General features: G+C 37.3%; 2 protein-coding genes and 1 long non-coding RNA gene across 11 annotated transcripts in view; 2 read left to right on the top strand and 1 right to left on the bottom strand.

Moving 5' to 3' along the window:
- LOC134819377 (myotubularin-related protein 14-like) overlaps nucleotides 1-23,138 on the top strand; it is a 78,642-nt gene that overhangs the window by 38,646 nt on the left and 16,858 nt on the right. Inside the window, exons 2-4 of the mRNA XM_063829312.1 lie at nucleotides 6,451-6,717; nucleotides 6,845-7,045; nucleotides 7,253-7,352. Of these exons, the coding sequence (XP_063685382.1) occupies nucleotides 6,494-6,717; nucleotides 6,845-7,045; nucleotides 7,253-7,352 (525 nt within the window). The 5' untranslated portion in view covers nucleotides 6,451-6,493. The remainder of the gene's footprint in view (nucleotides 1-6,450; nucleotides 6,718-6,844; nucleotides 7,046-7,252; nucleotides 7,353-23,138) is intronic.
- Nucleotides 8,502-16,292, top strand: LOC134819403 (integrin-linked protein kinase-like). Of its 9 annotated transcripts, none has more exons than XR_010160753.1 (7): nucleotides 8,992-9,147; nucleotides 9,365-9,485; nucleotides 10,990-11,991; nucleotides 12,556-12,615; nucleotides 13,792-13,927; nucleotides 15,326-15,417; nucleotides 15,669-16,292. XR_010160753.1 is itself a non-coding variant. In XM_063829347.1 (6 exons), the coding sequence occupies exons 1-6, from the start codon at nucleotides 9,024-9,026 to the stop codon at nucleotides 15,817-15,819; spliced, it is 684 nt and encodes a 227-aa protein (XP_063685417.1). In that variant the 5' UTR covers nucleotides 8,992-9,023; the 3' UTR covers nucleotides 15,820-16,292. The 9 variants fall into 9 exon arrangements, 5 of the variants coding, with proteins under 5 accessions (XP_063685418.1, XP_063685417.1, XP_063685416.1 ...); XR_010160754.1 differs by having other exon boundaries at nucleotides 12,553-12,615; XR_010160751.1 differs by lacking the exon at nucleotides 12,556-12,615 and having other exon boundaries at nucleotides 8,502-9,147.
- On the bottom strand, nucleotides 17,080-22,516 carry LOC134819418 (uncharacterized). Its single transcript, XR_010160757.1, has 3 exons — nucleotides 21,810-22,516; nucleotides 19,030-19,443; nucleotides 17,080-18,718 (listed from the first exon to the last, which is right to left on the bottom strand). It is a non-coding gene; the product is annotated as an uncharacterized LOC134819418 (long non-coding RNA).

The raw sequence follows: 23,138 nt of genomic DNA, 5'->3' as shown, positions 1-23,138 counted from the left end.
TCTTTCATTCCTGCCTTATGGATGGGAGTTACTCTAGCTTTTTTACAAAGGGTTGGTACAACACCTGTATTAAGGCTCAAATTGACAATATGGGTCAGTGGCTCAACTATGTGTGGTACAGCTTGCTTAAGTAAAAATAGAGGCACATCGTCATATGAGGCCTTGTCATTCTTGAGTGTTTCGACATACATTAGGATATCAGTTTCATTTATTTCTTGGAATCTATCAAATGAGATGTTAGAAGTTCTAGGAGGTAAAAAATCAGTAAAACTAACTCTTTCAATATTGGGGGCCTGATTTTGTAATCTTGATCCAACATTTGCAAAATGAAAGTTAAATAGCTCAGGATCATTCTCATTGATAGTTTGACAATTAGTTGTACCAGGGGTCATATTTGATGCCAGTTTGATAGTTTTCCATACCCCTTTAAGATCATTCTTGGCACTTTTAACTTGTAGATCATCGATTACATTAGCCTTTTTGCAGGTTTTAGCTAATTTATTTCTAATATTTCTCTGAATCTTGTAGCAATCCCAGGCCTCATTACACTTTATACATTTGCTACATATACCACATTTATTGCAATTTCCATTGTCCCTCTTATCCTTCTTTTTACGGAATTTCTTTAGAAGAAAATGTGTATGATTAATGGCATTTAAAAGTTCAGTAGAAGGTTTATGTATGAACTTTTCATGCCTTTCTATGGTCTTGCAAGGGAAGCAGGTTGCATATGCCTGTTCAATATGATGACAAAGGCCAGCAGTGATAGCTTCAACATCTGTACTTTCCAATAGTGGACTGTAATCAGAACAGGTATCTAGATAGTCTAAGAATTGTTTAACATTACGTTTACAATGATTTCTAATTTCAACCTTTTCAAATTTAGGAGCTATAGGTACTTGACAATCTATCTCACACATAATAGCTTGATGATCCCCAATACGTTCATCAAGAACAGAAGATTGAACAAAATCTGCATAACAGTTAGTGAATATTACATCAATAGTAGTCTGGGTAAAATTGTCTCCACGTTTAGCAACTCTAGTTATCCCTTGAATGGTTTGAACTAGATTGTAACATCTCAAGGTCATATCTAATTTTTTGTACTGGGTGGATGAGATATTATTCTGGTCAATGTTTATATCCCCAATCCAGATAACCTTTTTTCCGTTCAATTTTTTCATGCAAAAATGAATGTACTCAATAAAGTTATCAACACTGCAATAATTTCCAGAGCGATAGAAGCAGCAAACATTGATCTTGCTATTCTTAAGCTTCACCCATAATGCTTCAATGTTATCAAGCTTACTATCCATAACTAATTCTGTGTAAGCTAGTTTTTTGTTTATCATTAAGCCACAACCACCCCTAGAACTGTTTGGCCTGTCGCATCGCATAATGTTGAAGGAGGAAGGAATATTTATGGTGTCTGTGTCAATAGTATCATTAAGATTCATCTCATTTAGGGAAAGTATGTCTAGCTTATGATCTCGAATGAGTTGAGTAAGTTCATTACTTTTAGCTAAATTTAGGAGACCACCTTGAATGTTACAGTGACCAATGCAAAGGTTATGAAATTTGTCAGCTGAGTTGTGAATATTTGTCATTTCACAAAACGTGTTAGTCGTTGTGTCTGATTAAACTAAAATCAGGTGAAAATTATCCGCCTGTAAATATTTTCAATAGAAAAGTTTTAAACTTGAAATCAAAATAAATATTCAGGTGGAAATGTCATGTCGATTTCAATGGTGGGCATGGTACTTGATGTGCTTTGCTAGTTTAAAGATACCATCGCTGTTTAGATGCACATTGTCTTCCCCAAATCTACTAAAACAAGATGATTTCCTAAATCCAGATCTATCACTAAACAAAAATCGATTCATCTCTGTGGGTATAAAGCTAACAAACGAGTATTTGGAAGGAATCTTAGATAAAAAGATATTGATGTCATTTATCACTTTATTTCTAGCAAAACTTTCTCTTGGTAAAATGTTTATGATCTTAATTTTTGCAGCTGGAGCCCACAAGTGAAGTGACTGGATCAGATTATCAATAGAGCGATTGGTGTTATCAAGGGCCTTTGCTTTTCCTGTGAACTCATCGGGTGACAATAATCTATTCCTCATGTGTCGAGGACTCTCTAGGATTAAGTCCACATCATTAGTTCCACACATGAGTACGATGGTCTTCACATTATTTGCATCAATTGACCTCTTTCTTTCATCTGAGTGGAAGCGTTCATTGATACCGTTTGCAATGCCACCAGGATAGTGAAATACATGTGCTTCTTGATGAGCAGAGGATAGTTTTGTAGCATCTAACTTGGAGAACATGCTTGAGCTAACATACACAGCAAGGGATTTGCTTTTGACTGAAGCAGGGGGTACGGTGCTCTTATGAGTGATTTTGTTGGGTGATGATTTCCCTTTGATTGAGGGTTCAGTTTCTCTTACAGTAACGAAAGGCTTACTTGAGGTATCGGGTGGAGCAGACAAGGTTGCACTGCCATCAATCTGGCGCAGAGTAATGCTAATTCTCATGTCATCAGTATGGTCCTGAATAAGGCTGTGTTCAAAGCTGTCCTGAGATTTTCTGGTCATAATCATTATGTCGCCATGGGAGAGAGTAAGATTGGCAACGTGGACTTTGCTTTTAGACCTAAAACTGAGGACTCTTGTTGCTCCTAACGATATGGTGGAAATCATGGAGCCTGGTGATATGGACCTCTCATCATCTGAATGGAATGGTATTCCTTGCTTGCCATTTTCGTACTTGGTGATCATGGCGCTGTTAAATTTCAGACTTGGGAACTGTGAGCGTAAACGTTCTAAAATAGACTTTAATAAGGGATTGTCATTTAACGGCCTTGTGTTATGGAAGCCTCCATTGTAGGCATATGGGAAATCCCCATAGTATGCTACAGCCCTATTGTTGAACGTTTGTGTGTATTGTGTTTCCATATCCAACTTGAGAGTATCAACAAACCTGAATACACCTCGACTCAAATCATGATATGGATTGATGGACTTACCCACAACGTTAACACTGGTTGAAGATTGTTTGTTAACATCAGAAGAATTCACAAGAGATGGGTTGCTATTAAGTTCAGTCACACTGCTAACTTCACAGTTTTGAGTTTCTGATTCATGTTCAGAGATAAGAACATTGTCCCCGCAAGAGAATGGAACCGCAATTTTGTCATGGCCTGAGCCTTGGGTAAGTTTGGTTAGACGAGCAATTTGTCTCCTCAAATTGTCGTTTTCAAGACTTAGTGATACACAGGTAGAACATTTTGCTTTTGCACTGTTAGGTCTGTCACGAAGGCTGTAATTTCTGATTGGGATACCGGACATAGTTCAAATAAACACAATAATGCAAAGAATTCAGGATAGAGTCTAAAACCGATGCTACTGTTTATAGTTATTTAGTTGTTGATTACAGTACCTTTGCAGCAATTCAGAAGATGGGAATGAGTGGTGTCTGATATTCTTTAGGTGATAGATGGGTGATAGGTTATAGATGGGAGTTAACAGCTCTTAAAAACGATGTCTGATAGTCTTTAGGATGTCTTTAAATAAACTATCATGCAACAACCATTTACATCGACATACAACCTGTAATGGTTGCTACATTTGATTGAGGTGTTAATTCCCACTAGGGGTCCTCAAATTATTTGTTATATAGTAGTGTTGAAAGTATTAAAAAATTAATACAGAAGGTATAACAGGAGGACTTTACCGTTTTGACATTTGACCTGCCGGGCAAACTATGAACTAGCATTCTTGCTTCGCATTCTTGCAGTTGCTTCGCATGACGAAATCGTTTGCCATTTTTAATGGTCTGGTCCGGTGCGCGCTACTTCGTAGCACTTGCCATCGGGCCAACATTTCGAGAAGAAAGCAGCGCGCGGCTACTTCGAAGAAATTTAGACGAGTAACATCCGTCAACGAAATTGTTGCTTTGCTTCGCAGAGCAACGACCTGGAAGGGTTGACATCGTCAATCAAATGGGTATCTAGTTAGCTTGTGTAACGTGCGTAGTACAGTACGTGTTTTTTCAAGGTTGTAATTGATTTTAAATTGTAACTGGTAGTCACGCGCACATCAACTTTCAATGAGCATCCGCTGGTTACGGCTGAATCAATCGGGGAGATCATATAGATTCGATGGATCCTTAGCTACTCCATAAACTAGGTGACACTGTGATTCGAACCCTGAACCTTTGACCTTCTGCGCAGAGGGTGGGTGCTCTAACCACTAGGTCACCTATAATGCTGAAAAAAGCACGCCTTAGACTCGCACTTAAACTCACAATATCGTGAGTCTGTGATGAGATTTATAGGAAACTCGCAAAAATCTCGCCGAATCTCCTGCGTGTTACGTCGAAGTTTTCACGCTATAAACAAGTGATAAAATACACGTTAAGTGTATATAATACACGTTAAGTTCCTAATTATTGTGTCCCTCAACTTTTAAGTTGAACTTTTTCTGTTTTCTCATTTATTTACAAATTTTGTGCGATGAGTCTAGCTTGCAATCTCGTATGAATCTTGACCTGGGGTGATGATGGAAATGACTAGGCTATCCACTCCGATAATTGTAACCGATAATTATCTCCGATAATTCGTTAAAAAAGTTATCTGTTTATCTAGATAAAACATATTTTTATCGGTATAAAAATTCACTAGATATTACCGAAAACACTGCCACAATACCAAATACTGTAAAATTGTAAAGAAATATTAGTGTTTTTGCCATCCCAAGTAATCCAAGAAACAGTCCCAAACGTCTTCTAGTATGATAGAAGAGGTAGTTTACTTAGATGTGAGCCAAGGAAATCCTTGGTCTGCACTACTGTTCTCAGGAGAAGGAAACCGGTGGTCTACTGTTTTGAAGAGAACTGGTGCACTACTGTTCTCAGGAGAAGAAAACCGGTGGTCTACTGTTTTGAAGAGAACTAGTGTGTTACTGTTATCAGGAGAAGAAAATTGGTAGTCACTGGTCTACTGTTTTGAAGAGAACTAGTGCCGAGTGCGTTACTGTTCTCAGGAGAATAAAACCGGTGGTCTACTGTTTTGAAGAGAACTGGTAGTACACTACTGTTCTCAGGAGAAGGAAACCCTTGGTCTACTGTTTTGAAGAGAACTGGTACACTACTGTTCTTAGGAGAAGAAAACCGGTGGTCTACTGTTTTGAAGAGAACTAGTGCGTTACTGTTCTCAGGAGAAGGAAACCCTTGGTCTACTGTTTTGAAGAGAACTGGTACACTACTGTTCTCAGGAGAAGAAAACCGGTGGTCTACTGTTTTGAAGAGAACTAGTGCGTTACTGTTCTCAGGAGAAGAAAACCGGTGGTCACTGGTCTACTGTTTTGAAGAGAACTAGTGCGTTACTGTTCTCAGGAGAACAAAACCGGTGGTCTACTGTTTTGATGAGAACTGGTAGTACACTACTGTTCTCAGGAGAAGGAAACCCTTGGTCTACTGTTTTGAAGAGAACTGGTACACTACTGTTCTTAGGAGAAGAAAACCGTTGGTCTACTGTTTTGAAGAAAACTGGTGCACTTCTGCTCCCCGGAGAAGAAAACTGATGCTCTAATGTTTTCAAAAGAAAGGAAGTGGTACTTTAACAAGATTACTGGTAAACAGTAATAAAAGTCGACAATTAGTTTTTGTGAAATTTGTAAAACATTTTGGCTTTAGCCTTCAGCAGAAAAATTATCGGTTTTATCTAGATAAAACCTAAATCTTTATCTGTTTATCTAGATAACAAATTTCATACCGATAATGGATAACCTAGAAATGACTTGAGCTTTGTATATTCTGAACTTAAGACTGAGTGATATTTTTGTTTTCTTCAGCCAGATATTCTCAAATTTTCTGAAAGCAACGTTGCCAAGTATACAATGATGCTTGATGTCTTTCTCACCGCACATAATTTAAGAGAGCATTATAAGGTCTTGTGTGTTTTCCATGGTTCCTCGGCCCTCGCCCCTGTAGAAAGTTCCCACAACAACTTTCTCTTTTTTTCTTAGGTTTTGGGTTTGCCAAATAGAAGTGAACATGCTCGGTTTTACTCGTGTTGATGAACAGATTATATTCTTCAAACACAGATTTGGCTATGAGGAAGAGCTTTTTAAAGGTCTCTAGACATGGGTTGTTGAAGTTGATGTCATCTTAGTACTCTGTCTCAAGAAGCATATAGGATATGGAGTTGGGAGGGTTTGGTATTTAATTAAAAAGAAGAATCTGCATTTTTGACGACAAGAGCTTTATGATAACAAGCTGTTTTATTTACTTGTCCTAACATTTTTAGAGGGATTATACCACCTAGCGCCAAAATTTAGTTGGGAATTATTCATTCGGATGTATATTTATTGATTGATTGTGTAATAAATTAGCGATAAATAATAAAATTGTCTTTTCGATCATTGAAATGTGTCAAAATTGTAGGATCTAGAGAAGGATATTAGCAGCCCCAGCTGCAAGTAAAGCAATGGAGGGAAGTGACGAGGAGTTGAATATACCCTGGCTTGTGGATCAGTACTCGCAGATCCAATACCACACAACGCTTGTTGATCCCATGATAGACAGAGTAGAAGCGCAGTGTAAGCGGCTCTTCTTGAAGGATTACAATGTCGAGATGCTCAGCAACCAGGCAGGAGAGTTGTGTGGTCATTATCCCAGACATCTTATCATACCTACCACTTACAAAGAGTGGTAAGAGATAGAACTTAGAACTTCCATATTTCTACTGTGCCACTTCCTCGTTTTTTCTAGAACTTTGTATTCAAAAATGTTAAAACTGATAAAATCATTCCATGGTAAAACAGTATATTAATCCCAGTGCTCCTGTCGAGATGGCTCAAGAAGTGAGCGGTCTGATCCACAAGGCACGATTAGCTCGGTGCCGGTCCCGATTCCCAGCACCAGTGATGGTGTACAGAGACAAGTTCGTTTGTAGGTCTGCCACACTGGCAACCACCGCGGAGATACTGGGCAGGTCTGGTATGGAGTGGTTGCAGGGGACTTGGGATGAGTATTCAAGGTACTAATAATCACTAAATACTAATTACTTATATTTACTAATAATTACTAATTACGTTTAATACTTATAGGAAAATATACACTATAAATTTTCATATTTAGATGGAATGCGTGAAATCAAGGATTGAAGAATATTAATGGTGTATGCGCTTGAAATTACGGCTCAATTTTAATTAGCATTGACTGATCTGTGAAATGTACCCTTTAGTGAGTGGGAAACGTGCGACAAGTTGCGTGAGGCAGACAAAGACTTGTTGAACTACTTGAAAGTAAAACATATATTTGACATGATGGTAGAAAACAAAAAGGTATTTTAAAATGTAATAATTTGTCTACAATTTGAAACAAAATAAACTGTTTGCCTCATTTGTTAGATTTTGAGAGCCATTCAAAATTTGGACACGAGTCTTGCAACACCCTGTAAAACTCTTATATCATACCAGTGCAGTGATTAACAAATAACTACATTACATGATCAACGTTACAGCATTTTATCTCATATTGTGAAAAATTAATGTTTTTAAAATCTTTGATTGTATGTTTGACAAATCTATGATATTATTTCAGTAATCTTACTATCAATACAATTTATACATGAATACAGTATACATATAATAGTGTATGTTCTGAAAATATATATAAATTATATATAATATAATCTTTTTCCAGATGAACATCAATGATGAGACGTAAGGTCTTCAAATTTATTAATCTTAATTGCCCATTAGGTAAAGTTCGGACTAAGTATTACTTCCACTGAGAAAGCTGACAAGGAAAAAGTGGGGGTGGGGGGGGGAGAAACTGTGATTTTTGATCTGTACTCAGTCCCTTACCCAGGTAAAATCAGGACAAAAAGGAGTCTCGCCGATTATTTTTGCCAAAAATCGCGATACCCGATTTTTAACAGACTATACATATTATAAACTATACATAAAATTTGTCGTCAAATAAAGGAAAATCGCGATTCCGAACATGCCGCGATTTCTTTTGTCCCTGGGTAATATAAGATAAAAATACGAACCACAATTAATAAATTTGTGATAACTACGACAGATGGTGCAAGCTGGCCATGTTTTACTTGTGGGTTGTAGGAGAAAGCCACTTTAAAATATTTGTTTCTAAAATTTGACTCAAACTTGTCCATTTAGAATCCACAGTTCATCACTTCAAATCGTATAAGTTCACATTTCCCAGCAATTAGTTTCATACCTTTCATTAAGTTTTGTAGACGCATTTCACTTCAACCAATAAGCTTCACTCGATTAATTAGTCCACCATTTAGACCTAGTTCCATGCATCACGTGACCAACCAACCCATTTCTCATTCACCGCTTTAGTTCACCTTGTTGAAAGAGTTTGTCACCATTAGTCTGCTCACACCCATTTCACTTTCATGTCACATGACCATTTCCTCACAACTTTTAGATTCACGAGTCACGATATAGTTTTTGGAGATCAGTTCTGTGGATTACCACTTCTAGTAAGTTTTTAGATTTCATCTTTTCCGCAAAACTCCATATTTAACGTCTTTTATTTGTAAAACCTACCTACCACTAATAGTCGAGCAGCCAGGTACACCTAGTGTGCTACACTACTGTAATATATTACTAAAAATAATTTGAAGCTCTGATCATGTTCTGAGTAGAATTAGAATTAGAATAAGAATAAGAATTAAATTTACACAGAAATACAACAAGAATAATAAATAAATTAAAAAAGCTAGGATTTTCAAATCAGTTCAAAAATTGTTACTGTAATAAATTATTAAAAAGGCCGACAGTGATCATACTTGTAAATCTCATATCTTAATGAATAGATAAATGTAACAGATTTGTAGTGCTGTGATTTATAGTTTAAAATTCATTCAAGACGCATCTGACTAATTCCAAATAGTCCAGATAATATAGATTACAGTATTATCTAAAACATCTCCTGTTCCTCCAGGTCTGCACTGGGCGTGTAAACTAGGTAGACTAGACATGGTGCACGTGCTGATCTCGGCAGACAGCGACGTTAACTCACGTGCTTTTAACGGAATGGTTCCACTACACATGGCCGCGCAGTGTGGCCACGAGGATGTAATCGACCTGCTCATCAAAGAAAGTAGGTATTTTAGCAGTTTAGATTTTTAGGTGTAAGTAAACGGGTTTATCGGACTTTTTTCTTTTAAGCATATAAAGGCAATGCAAGCTTATGAGAACATTTTAAAATGTTTAAAGAGTTGAAAAGAGTTGAACATTCGCCCTCCACTACCTAACTAACACTATTCGAATTTTTAAAAATTCTGTAAGTAGTTTAAAACTATGTTATCCTCCCTTAGAAGCAGACAAGTTGACTAGGGATAATAACGGCAAGTTACCAGCGTTCTACCTGCCGAGCAAGACTTCTGATAGGATAAAGGAGTTGTTAGCGCCCCCGCCTCCCCTCACTACCAAAGTCCGGTAAGTTGACTGGATATGGGGGGCTTATCCTAGATGGTTTACAAAATTGGGATAGCTTCTCCCCTTCCAGTAAGCAATGGATTTTGTTAAGTGTTGACTAGGTCACAGAAAATAACCTAAATGCAGTTCAGCAATTAGTGACTTATGCAGTTAATGGATTGTTAGTGAGTAGGTCAGCAGTAAGATCGTTTCAACTTCACCGCAAAAGAGAGTGGTTAAACGCTTACGACTTTAAAGTTTGATGATATCATTTATTTGAATCAATATACAAATATAACCAGCTACATAATATTAATAAGTAATAACATTTTACATTCCGTTCAACATTTTTTTGAAGTGGATTAGCACTCAGTATGATGTTACCAATAAAATCTAGAATAGAATAGTAGTTACCATTCTTACTTTTGCACAGTTGTTCTAAAATTAAATTTTACCATTATCGTGAAATATGACATCACTTGGATAGATGCACCAGAAAAAGGAGAATAATGCCGCTATTAACTTCATTAATCTTAGAATACCATCTATATGTTGTCTCACAACGTATATTTTACATAATTAATACAATTAATTAATTAAACTTAGAATCCTGAGAGAGGAATGTTTCAGCCGTCCTGAGATTGTGTTCTATCACGGACTCTTCGGGAAGTCACTCTACACAAATTTTAGCTGTTCTGTAACCACCGATAACAACGATTTTACATGCGTCACCGATAACGATAATAATTTTGAGATTATAGAGCTCTGATAATTAATTAATTAATTACTCTAATTAGGTTTACTCGTTATAAGGGTGACGCTGTGCACCGTGTACATTGATTTGCTTTTATTTTGTGCTGACCGTCATGAGAGTAAACGTGTTCAACATGAACGCGCGGCTTTTTTACGGTTGTACAATTTTTGTTAAATTAAGTTTGTAAATTAGTGTAAGTAACGTTTTCATTTAGTTGTGAGTTAATCCTGTAAATCTATAAATAACTCCCGGTTTTCCAGTCGGACAGGTAGAAGATCGACTGTAAGCGTGGCAAACTTTAAGGCAACTTTCAATAGAAGGATTTCCAACCAAGACAAGTGGATCAATTTAACTGTCGGATAATAATTGCATAATTGATCTAATTAAAGGCACGGATAAACTGGCTTTGATTGGTTTAGTTTTATGTCTTAAATGATTTGTGTGAAATTTGTGGATCCGTTACACTACCGTTTCATGACTCCAAATAAGTCTGTCGGTTTTGTTTGGTTTGTAACTTGTGTCAACTCAAAACTAAAATATCTTTTGTTTTTTATGTCACTTCAGAAATTGAGAAATTGAGAAATAGCAAAAACCCGGCTCTCGGTCGGTGTCTAAACTTCAAACTAAGAACATGTCTGTAAACTCAGAAAGTATCATAAAAATCAACGATTTACCTAAAAAAGTAACGTTATAAAATGAAATATGTATGACCGCCAATATATTATCGATCAACAAGGTCACTTATCTAACACCTTCCCAACCTTATCCCAGCAATCACCCAGTCTCAAACGACAAACCAAACTTCTCCCTCCGTCGCCACAAACGAGAGAAATCAGACACCACATCCGACCACTACCACCGCTCCAAAACCCTGAACAACAACTTCAAATACCAGTCACTAGGCAAACACTCCGGCTCCAACAAACGCCCCCTCAGTGGCATCAGGATAGACCACATCACGCTAGATGGAGGTGGAGAGACTGGTGCTACCATGGTTAAAAGTAAGGAGGAAGCGCTGGAGTCGGTGTGCAGCAACTCTACCCTTTCACCACGCTCTGTAAAGAGGATCTCCCTCGGAACACCTCTGTCAGTACTGTACGATACTGAGCCCTTGTTGCTGCACCACGAGAGTAACAGTAAGGTTAGTAACCACGTGGGCTTTATGGAGATGGAGGAAGAAGTGGACGGGGGTTCCAGGGCTAGGAGGAGCAAGAGGAGGACTAGTCTACTGTGCTGCTGTCCCAGGAGGAGACGGCGGAATAGTTTGTAACAGTGGTAATTGGTAGATAATGACTTTATAATTGGGTGGTAATGACTTTATTATTGGTTGATGGGTTAAGTGGTGGAGGATTTGGAGTTGCTGGGTCTTCGTTACTCACGATTCATTGAGGCTCTGAAATCCTCAGGGACACAATCAGATAGACATTGAAATACTTTTGATAACGGTAGATGTAAATGCTCAATATTTTATGAAATATATTTGGACGGTGTTGAAGACAAAGACACCGAAATGATTCTATTATGAAGACTAAAAATCCTTAACTTGTATCAATATGCACAATTCGATGATGATGAGAGAGGAATGCGTGATCTACTGCTGCTCAGCAGAATCAGCTGATATCGGCTCAAGCAGAGTGGTACAAAATTGGGGAAATCACTCGAAACTTTGGAAGCGGGCTGATATTGTCAAGCGGGTGAGGTTGGAAGGAGAGGAGATAAGTTTTACTGATTTGGTAGAAGGAGGTGACCTCAGTGAGCAGCTACATCTCAAAGGTGCCCGCACAATGTACTCGTCGCATGCTGCCTGCTAATCGTCCGCTAGTTCCTTATCAATTAGCTAAACTAACAAGCTAATTACTTTTCGATAAGTTAATTAAATTGCTCGTTTTCTTCATACCTTTGCATGTTACTCTTGTTATATATTATACGTGAACTAAAGTGTATGTGTCGCAAGTTAAGCTAAACTTCTCGCATGCTGATTGTAATGATTTTACTTTAACCCCAGAGAGACATCAAACAGATATAATGAACCATTTTGTTAAACTTTTCATTTTTCATTCATTATTCATTAAATCCTTTTCATTCATCTGGTCGTAAACAGGTCAGAGAGGTTTTTGAATTTGCATGTATTGCAGCAATAGCTTGGCAAGAAACGAATGGTATCATTCTTTGCTCTCATTAAACAGGATTAAATAATAACTATCTTCAGTCGTCCCAACTTATCGCTCTGGCCTGCACGATTCAATCCACGAGCCTTCTGATTTAATTATCCGATTAATTAGTTAATAAATAAGTTTGTTAATTATTTAATTAGTTAAGGTGCTCATCTCTCAGCAGGCATGAGTCACTCAGTCAAGGGATCAGGCGGAGAATGACAGCAATGAGTCGCTCAAGAAAGTATTCCTGCTGGTGTTGCTGGTGTTGTTATCAAACTGTCCCTTATCAATCTTTAAATGAATCTGATTATGGGGAATCTTCAGACAGTCGAATTTTAGATTGTTCTGGAACTTGAGTTTTAGATTGTCTTGAATTGAGTTTCTTAATCACCCTGAATCATCCTGATGACGTTTTTCTCTGATCAGCTTTGAATTAATCTTTGAATCGTTACTCAGTCAGTCCTTGGACCTTGGTTCCACTTTAAGGATTGAGTTAGTCGTCGTGAAGTTTTCTTTCATGTCAACAGAATAACGTGTAGATCGACCGTGCCTTTATTTCTTGTTGCCTGAAAACATGTCAACTTGTAAATTTTAAATTGTTTCTTTCCACTTATATCTAAATCACACGGATATTAAAGATTTTAAGAAAATAAACAGGATACACTGGCCCTTTCAATGACCTTTTTAAAATTTGTGGGCTGGCCAAAATCACCTTGCATTAACATTACTCACACTCTCTTCAATCTTCCCTCCCTCTTTGTAACTCCTTTCTTTTAAAAAGCACATACATTTCTTCTATAGAATTTGTTATGAGACACTTTATGCTGCTGTTAAAATCAATATGGCTGACTACTTGCATGTTCTTTTGCTGAATATGATTACCAACTTGAAGCTATAAAATATAAGTTCAACAAGAACAAACAAGGAATGAACCGGACCCGGTGCACTCTCTGTCTGTTCTAATACAAATTAATCGTAGTCTATATCTGCAAACTTTATGACTTTTAACTGTGACGCACTTTTATGCTTAGTTAATGGTTGTTAAATTAATCGCTTTTTATAAGACAGTAATTAAAAGCATGCCTATTTATCAAAGATTACCGATCAAATTTTTCTAAAAAACTGGTATGCAATTGTGGTGGGCAAATATTTATTTGGCGGTTGAGAGAACATTCAAATTGTTTGATTTTTAGAATGGAAACTAAAAATAGTGTTTCATATTCAGTGAGCTCAACCACCTATTACATGATACTTGTCCACTACTAGAAAGCTCTAAAAATGTCTAATCAATGTTCAATGTGTATCAGTGTCAATTGATTATTCATGTCCTGATTCTGTAATTAAGTAATCAATTAAGTAATTACGTATTCATGTCCTGATTCTGTAATCCTGATCCCAATGATTACCCGGTGTTCAGAGTCTCTGGAAGTTTCACTCGGCCGGCCCTAACTCGGCGACCCTCCACCTCTTCCCTTGACGACACCATCAAACGAACTCGCAGCAACAGCGAGACAGGAAGTGTCTCCAAAAACTCTAAGAAACAGTACATGTCGGTGAGTTGATAATATATGGAGCATGTTTAAGTTTCACTTTTGTTAAGATGATTCGCTTTCAGTTTCGTTTTTTAATGTTTCAACAGATATTTGTTAGCAGGATTATCAGCTTTACTTAGTTATTGTAAATAACAAACTGCATATTAGCATGATTCAATATTAGCTGATTAGCCGGAAGCAACGTTTACACGATATTTTCGCTTAGACGCACATTGACGGACAGAACACTATGCTATGTCATATTTGTATTCACCGTCACGTGTTCTACAGCACGCACTCTGTTCAATATTGTCCAGCACTTTTATCCACGTTTCACTTTCACTTTCACATTCACTTTCACTTTCACTTGTTAAATATTGAAATGACGCACCCTCTCTCATTTTGCAGCTCATTTCTTAACATATTACAAGTCACCGCATCAAGGTACAGGGATTGAGAGTTCGTGTGAATCTTTGTGAAGCAATGGGATCCGTATACCACATTTTCACCTAAGTCATACATCACAATTATATGATAGAATCTCGTGTACAATGACATCATTCGAATCATCTCCTCCATAATTGCAACCAATCAACTAACCAACCAATAATTCCATGCAATGATATCATTTATATTTTTATGTGAATTCAATGTTAAGCATACATAGATACGGAGAATGTTTATTGGTAAGTTAGTGTCCATGTTTAGATCTTGTTTTAGCTTTTTTTGCCTTTGACCCCACATTTTTCTTTTCATTTTCAGTTCTTCATTTACATCAACCTTCAACTGAGATGCCATAAAACTTGAAGCCTTAGAATCGCCCATTATTCATTACAAAGGCTAGAGCAGACTGAAAACAATTCCGGGATTTTCTGATGCCATACTATGATTCTACTTACTGACAACCGTTCTTGGCCAATCCGCAAGCGTTCTTGTCCACTCCGCAAGCGCTCTTGCCCACTCCGCAGCACAATGCACATTGCACATGAAACTGAAAGCATGGCATTCCACAGTTTTTGAAGAGCACCTGATTATTAATCGCGTTACTAAACACGACATTACCCAGTAGCACTTTCAGCAACATCTAACTACCCAGGCTTGTCTTTTGCCAGCACCTCAAAATATCTTTTGTCACGAACGTGGAACAATTTATGGAAGAATGTTCGAAACAATGTTCGGAATAATGTTCGGAACAATTTTAGCAACGTGCTTTATTAAAAAAACATAAAACGTGTCCCAGTTAATACAGTAATTTTAATCTTGTCAACTCTTGTAAATTTGTAGTAGCAACGTTTAAATTGGGCTCATTTAAACGTTGTTTGTTGCTACTACATTTAACTGTTACCTTGGTTACTTGTAAGTTTGAATGTTGATATCTCCACAGGACAGACTGACAAACCAAACCCTCTCTCTCTCCAGGGTATTAAATTTATCCGTTCTAGCTTCCGGTCAAAAAAGGGAGGTCGGCACGAAAAGGGCTCCCGCACTGGTTCTCCTGATCTTTGCTCGCCGTAAGTTAGAATCGTTTGTGCTGCAGTACGTCAAGCTGAAATGTACCTATTTATTCTCGACTACATATTTCATGGATCTGTTTAACTTGATTAATCAAGTTCAGAATTTCAGTGGAAATGTTTAATATTAACATATTATCACATACAGCAACAATTTGAATTAGGGAAATGGAGCAACTAAATAACTTCATAAGTTTTTCAATCTTCCAGGATCCTGGTTAAATACTCGCCTTAACTTTTTTCTCTCACAGGGAGACGCCGGTTAAATTTGTGCGTCCTCGACCGTTTCTTAGCAACAAATCAAACTCTCTCCCCCCACTTCCACCTCTATCAAGATCTTACAAAAACTTCAGAGCCTCAATCAAAGTCAAAAAGACTAAATCAGCAAGTGCTGTTGTTTGAAAGGGTCAAAATGACTGCTAATTCTAGGTGTAAATTTATTGTTTAGAAAGACATTGTGTAGCTTCAAGCTTGTATATTATTTCATCATGAGTTTTTCATTTAGGAGGCGCAATTTATGTTTTCTTCTGTGCTTGCCATTCTGATGTGATAAGTAAATTTTATCATGACGGTATCACTTTGACTTACTGTGTTCAAGAATATTCAGTTGAAAACGGTAATTTTTAAATACGCATAATATTAATTTAAAGTTGTGCTACCGCCCTACCGGTCATTACAAAATCTAACTTCAGTGTGCACTATAGATTAACTATTACTAACTATTATACTACTGCAGATTAACTAGATTAATTGTTAATAGATTTGTCAATATATCAACAAAATTTTAAAGTGTACTTTGTAAATTATTGGATATAGATGTAATATTGAATATGTGATATTTTTCTTTCATTAAAATTAAACTTAAAGATTGTCTTTTTATGCATCATACAGTTTGTATTTGTATATTGTATAACTATAACCTACCAAGACGCGCGCCGAGTTGGATACAAATATTTTAACGGGTGATACTCGTAAAATATTTGTTCCATTTGGACCGTCGACGAGTCCAGTCACTCCAGCTCCAACTCGGCGCGCGTCCTGGTAATTTATAAACCTACAATAAATATTCAATGTTGTAGAGCAATTTCAAGAGTAGTGGTCAACAGGGGTCCGAAAAAGCCGTACAGGCACTTGGGTCCTTATCCTTGTCACTAGTATTGACCACTGTTAATGATCTGGCCCTTCACATAGCCATGTGTCTACGCGTACTGCGTGACGCGCTTGTTTTACAAGTCGCGCGCTACTGCAAGCGAGAGGCTAGGGCTCTGGTTAGAGCAAATCTGGCCCGGCGCGCGCTACTTCGTAGCATGTGCTTGTTAACTGGCGTACTCGGGTTTCAGCACGACAACTTACTTAACGGCCTATTTAATGCTCCAATTTTCCATGACTTCTAGAGATTATTTATTTATTATATTTCATTACTTTGTGATGGTATTAAATTAACTACGTATAATGGGCTCCTTTTAACTAGAGTATGGAAATTCAAGTTCCGATGTTATGGAAGTCTTCCGGTTTGAGACTCTCTCGGGGAAGTAGTCCCAGCCCAAACTCTCTTTGTACAGATACATTTTTGGACAGTAATTTCTATTGTAATTATGGACTTCAGAATTTTATGTGAATTTATATCTGGAAGATATAGATAACCAATTAAAACAAGTTAATAAAGGGTTGTAAAATAATAGGGTTAAATAGGACTACAATATTAATTTATCTCTCATATCTCATAACTTAGTCTTAATGTCCATTTACCCCAATAATTGAAGTAGTAGCGAATGTGGCGAGGGTGAAGCGATTAAATAGGATGATTCACGAGGTTGCTGTTCCGGTTCTCTCTCTCTCAAGGAATAAGAATATAAAGTGGCGATCTGGCCTTTTCATATAGTGGAATGTCAACTAGAACTGAACCATCTTGCATGGTCATCTCGAGGATCTAACATAGTGACGAACGGTTCTCGAGGAAGGAGGGGGGAATCAATAAAGCAATGCGACTGGTGGAGCTTAGGTGAGGACAGGCAGAGCAAGTGGGGTGGGTATCACCGTCATATTGCCTCAGGAAAGGAACTCCATAGCCTAATTCTGGAAGGATCTATCGGGAACAGGTAGTACTAGTAGTGCGAGGAATCTATAATAGAAATGAGTAACATGTGGAGAGAGAACGGATACAGCAGAGCAAGACCCCGGGCCATGATAGGAACAGGTGAATGCAGAAGGCGAAAGGCGGAAGGCGGAAGGCGAGCTTCCCTTTTTGTAGCGTGCTGGTTGACAGGTCTTTGGGGAGTTGAAGGCTGAGCTGGTTCTCATGGCACTCTTGTAACACCTCGGCTAGTTTGTCAACACAATAATCAAAAATCAATGCTGTTAAAATAATTGTAAGTATTCTTTTAACTATAAGCTCTAATAAATTTGAAACTTTAACAATCTTTAAGCCACTGCTTTTCCCACCGGGAACTTCACAACTCTAAATAACTACTAATTTACGAAGACTTAAAATACTAACTACAGCTTCACGCCGTGGGACATTGCAACCCTATTGATAAAGACTTCAAAACTTATCTGACTACCAGTCTAGATCGACTACCAGTCTTTCAGTAAAACTAAAACTATTCTATAAATTACCATAATACAGGCCGTGAGATATTGCAAACCTGTTCACCCTCAATTCACTATACCCCTATCTAACATCTCCCCGATCGAAAATTAATGACGACCACGTCAAAGCAAAACTATCTATACTTTAAAGAAAATGATAAATCTACAACCTTCTTCTTTTTCTTTTAAAAAATTTCCAAAAGAACTATTAGTAATAAGGTATGCCCGTTCTTATGGTAAAAAATCGTTAATTTAAAGACCTATCGAATTTCTCGCGCACAACCAACAAAATTAAATATAATCGTACAAACAAACATTTGAATTACCATAAGTTAATATTTAAAAGTAAAGTCGTTGTAATTGTAGTGCCTATTCTGGTGTACTGAGTTTAGAGAGAACAGTGCGGAATATGATGTTCAGTGGAGGTATACACTTCTCTATACTTATAGTCTTCGTTAACGTGTACCTCATGGTAATGTCCTCTTAAATACTTCCATCTCGGTACATTTAGATAATACTTTTCGTTTGTTAAATTTTCTAATAATTTTTAAATTGTTTAATAAGTAATTAATATTAATCAAATACATTTATCGGATCATTCCCTTACAAACAGCTAATAGGCAACTTAAATTAAAATTATAAAGTGTCTCTCCTCAAGGTTTTTTTCACATAACTCTACTTCAGCGGTAATTACAGCACAACAATTAAAAGTCTGTACTCCTCCCGATAGAGAGACCACCGTGTCACAATACACGTTAAAACAAAATTTATAATTTAAGCTTGTTATCAATTTATAGTGTTAATGTTATTATCGTTTATGTTATTATTATATCGGATCTTTATAGAAATAGGAGGTCTCGACTGTTTAAGCTCACTCACATAGTGTATACTTCATAACTTAAGAAATAATTAAAATAAAATTTCGACCATTCTACTTTTTATCTTCTTACTTACTTATCTTTATTATTATTATTATTATTTTTTTACTCTTTTTTATCTTTTTTTTTATACATTAAACCATACTATAATGATTCTACAATTACATGTTATGATCGATAAAATTTCTATAGCACATTTTCTCACAAAAGCACGACAAAATAAACTTTTAAAAAAAAATTAAAATACGAAACTCTACATTGGCTATTCTTCGATCAGCCGTTTATATCTTTAATTCACGCAATTACTTAATCAATAATACATACTTCTTAATTCGAATACTACAACTCTTATCTAAACTACTTGACTTTTTTTAAATATGATACTACTAAGCGGCTATACTTCGATCAGCCGACGGTACTACTTCACACAGCATAAACAATTCTAACACAGTGCAAAAGGATTTGCTGCTACAAAGGGCAATGTTTCTAATTTATTTATTATCGCTACAACATCTGACCTTGTAAGTTCTCTCAACTTGTTCGTAACTTTTTCGGTATTCTGCGGAGAATAAAAATAATCTTAGTAGTACTTACATATTTCTTCATAAATCTATAAATGCCTAATGCAGTAATTAATGTGCAGCCACCAGCCATATTTCACAACGTAAATTACTCCAACTTCAACAAAATTTGTCACTTCTGGTCTTCGACCTCCTGTCACATTTCAACTTCTTCAACTCAATCATAACTTTCATTTTATGCACCCTTACTTACTTATTTATTCTTACTTAATCATTATGTGTAACCAGGCGCAGTCTGAGCTGACCCCATTTCCGCAGTTTAAAGAACTGCCCATTGCTTCCCGAGGTTCACTTTTTAATCCCCTCGATCACAACAGCTACATTCGCTTACTAACTGGACGATCATAAAGACCAAGTCGCTTTTAGCTTATGTAGGCCCGACTGTACATTGAGCAGATCACGCAACCTTTTACATAAAAGGATGTTACGCATATGTGAACCTACCGGCAAGGGACCCAGTCTGTAGCGATGGATGACCAGTAAGTGGGATTGGCACTCCTAGGTTCCACCGACGGTCTTATCCATAGAGGACTTAGCTGTCACAACTATGAACTTTGACCGTTTTCTCTTGCCTTGCCTGTTCACTAGATCTTATCTTCCAAATTTTTATTTACTCCCTTTCTGGGTAATTTTCCACCTTTGTGGGGTTCAAAAAGATAAGATACTAGCTAGGTGTGGACTGTCGTCCACGTACCACCGTGTTCCACTTGCCTGGGGACGTATCTCCAGTCCTGGGGGTGACAAGCTCCAGGTACTGAACACCAGGTAGCCCGAAAACACGGCCGACTAGAGGGTACCAAGGCAGTGTGTTAATTCACACTTCGTTAGACACGGGAGCCTTCAGTTTCCTCTCCAGCACTATAGAAATGTTTAACGTGTCCCCGGATCCTTGCGGATCCGCCTCCCCCTGTTAAGGACTGGGATTATAAGGAGCTCATCCCTCTTCCCAATCCCTTATTTCCCAGCATGATTCCACCATGCCAACTTTAACAACATCACTTCTATATCAAATCACTTCTCTACGTATCTACTTCATTTAAAATATCTTCCCTTCTTCTTCACGTCCGCATACCCTATTGCACTAAATCATCTTTATTTTTTAAACAACAAACCCTTTATCAAATCTCCCTCTGTATCATCATAATTCAAATATCTTCTCTTCTTCACGTCCGCATACCCTATTACGCTAAATCATCTTTATTTTTTAAACAACAAACCCTTTATCAAATCTCCCTCTGTATCATATCTTCTCTTCTTCACGTCCGCATACCCTATTACGCTAAATCATGTTGCCAATCTTAGTTTCAAAGTTCGAAGGGTCGTACTGAATCTGAAGTGTTTCTAACCACCAAGAGCTCTTTTGGAGGTATCACAACACTCAAATAACAGATAAGAAGCCCATCTACTAATTAAAACTAACACCTTGTCAACAACCATTATAGCACCTCCTCCCAATAAACTTCACAACATCTTCTGAACCCCGTATCCCTTAGCCGGCTAATAATTTATACTGCAGTTTGATATATCTCCCCATAATATACTTGTCTCACATTTCAAAATCTCATAATAGCATAATCTCATTATCTCGTAACATCATACATCTCTCGCATCATTCCTATCTTTATCTAATTATACGGCCGTATATTTCCTATAATATATCACTTTTTCTCTTTAACATCTTCTTCTCTTACTTCTCATTATAATTACATCACTTCTTTATCTCTTCTACCTACTTCTCTGTTGTGACTTCATCATTTTATGGCGATGGCTGCAACAACTAATATCAATGTAAATAAATAAATTGCACTAACGGTGCACTATAAAAACAAGCAAACTAAGGTTTGGTGTCTCTTCCAGATTTTTTGAAAATTTTGCTACAAAATTTTGTACAGAGAGAGCCGCATTAGGGCTACATTGTTAAGCGGCTATTTCGGGTTTCAGCACGACAACTTACTTAACGGCCTATTTAATGCTCCAATTTTCCATGACTTCTAGAGATTATTTATTTATTATATTTCATTACTTTGTGATGGTATTAAATTAACTACGTATAATGGGCTCCTTTTAACTAGAGTATGGAAATTCAAGTTCCGATGTTATGGAAGTCTTCCGGTTTGAGACTCTCTCGGGGAAGTAGTCCCAGCCCAAACTCTCTTTGTACAGATACATTTTTGGACAGTAATTTCTATTGTAATTATGGACTTCAGAATTTTATGTGAATTTATATCTGGAAGATAACCAATTAAAACAAGTTAATAAAGGGTTGTAAAATAATAGGGTTAAATAGGACTACAATATTAATTTATCTCTCATATCTCATAACTTAGTCTTAATGTCCATTTACCCCAATAATTGAAGTAGTAGCGAATGTGGCGAGGGTGAAGCGATTAAATAGGATGATTCACGAGGTCGCTGTTCCGGTTCTCTCTCTCTCAAGGAATAAGAATATAAAGTGGCGATCTGGCCTTTTCATATAGTGGAATGTCAACTAGAACTGAACCATCTTGCATGGTCATCTCGAGGATCTAACATAGTGACGAACGGTTCTCGAGGAAGGAGGGGGGAATCAATAAAGCAATGCGACTGGTGGAGCTTAGGTGAGGACAGGCAGAGCAAGTGGGGTGGGTATCACCGTCATATTGCCTCAGGAAAGGAACTCCATAGCCTAATTCTGGAAGGATCTATCGGGAACAGGTAGTACTAGTAGTGCGAGGAATCTATAATAGAAATGAGTAACATGTGGAGAGAGAACGGATACAGCAGAGCAAGACCCCGGGCCATGATAGGAACAGGTGAATGCAGAAGGCGAAAGGCGGAAGGCGGAAGGCGAGCTTCCCTTTTTGTAGCGTGCTGGTTGACAGGTCTTTGGGGAGTTGAAGGCTGAGCTGGTTCTCATGGCACTCTTGTAACACCTCGGCTAGTTTGTCAACACAATAATCAAAAATCAATGCTGTTAAAATAATTGTAAGTATTCTTTTAACTATAAGCTCTAATAAATTTGAAACTTTAACAATCTTTAAGCCACTGCTTTTCCCACCGGGAACTTCACAACTCTAAATAACTACTAATTTACGAAGACTTAAAATACTAACTACAGCTTCACGCCGTGGGACATTGCAACCCTATTGATAAAGACTTCAAAACTTATCTGACTACCAGTCTAGATCGACTACCAGTCTTTCAGTAAAACTAAAACTATTCTATAAATTACCATAATACAGGCCGTGAGATATTGCAAACCTGTTCACCCTCAATTCACTATACCCCTATCTAACAGTGCTATCGGGCCATTTCGAGAAGAAAGCGGCGCGCGCTACTTCGAAGAAATTTAGACGAGTAACATCTGTCAACACTAGTCTCAATTGGATTCAGTTTACACAAAACATGAACACTTAGTAGGGGGTGCACGATAAAAATAAACTTGCTCGGATTTAAAAAATTTTTGTACCATTGTTTTCTAGAGACTGTGAGAATTTTCACAGTACCAAATTTGTCATACCTTTTTGGAATGATTAGTGAGTTTCACCTTGGTGCCATATTTGATGGTGCGCGGCTTTTGTGTTTTGGAGCAAAAGTAGCTGTAAAAGTCGCGTAATTTGACCAAATTTGACCAAATTCGTTGCGCGTTGATTTTTGTCGTATTATTTGGATAAATCTTCAGTTCCTTGAATGG

This window comes from Bolinopsis microptera, chromosome 8, assembly GCF_026151205.1.
Source record: "Bolinopsis microptera isolate Bmic1 chromosome 8, MBARI_Bmic_1.0, whole genome shotgun sequence".
Lineage (NCBI taxonomy): Eukaryota > Metazoa > Ctenophora > Tentaculata > Lobata > Bolinopsidae > Bolinopsis > Bolinopsis microptera.
The sequence above is the reverse complement of the archived record's forward strand: the minus strand, read 5'-3'. Positions and strand labels throughout refer to the sequence as shown.

Bases quoted from the DNA above. Each gene is read 5' to 3' on its own strand.
- LOC134819403 (XM_063829345.1), top strand. From the start codon at position 9,024: ATGGTGCACGTGCTGATCTCGGCAGACAGCGACGTTAACTCACGTGCT. The intron at 9,148-9,364 runs GTAGGTATTTTA...ATCCTCCCTTAG, and splicing joins CGACCTGCTCATCAAAGAAA to AAGCAGACAAGTTGACTAGG. The intron at 9,486-10,989 runs GTAAGTTGACTG...ACCTTATCCCAG, and splicing joins CCCCTCACTACCAAAGTCCG to CAATCACCCAGTCTCAAACG.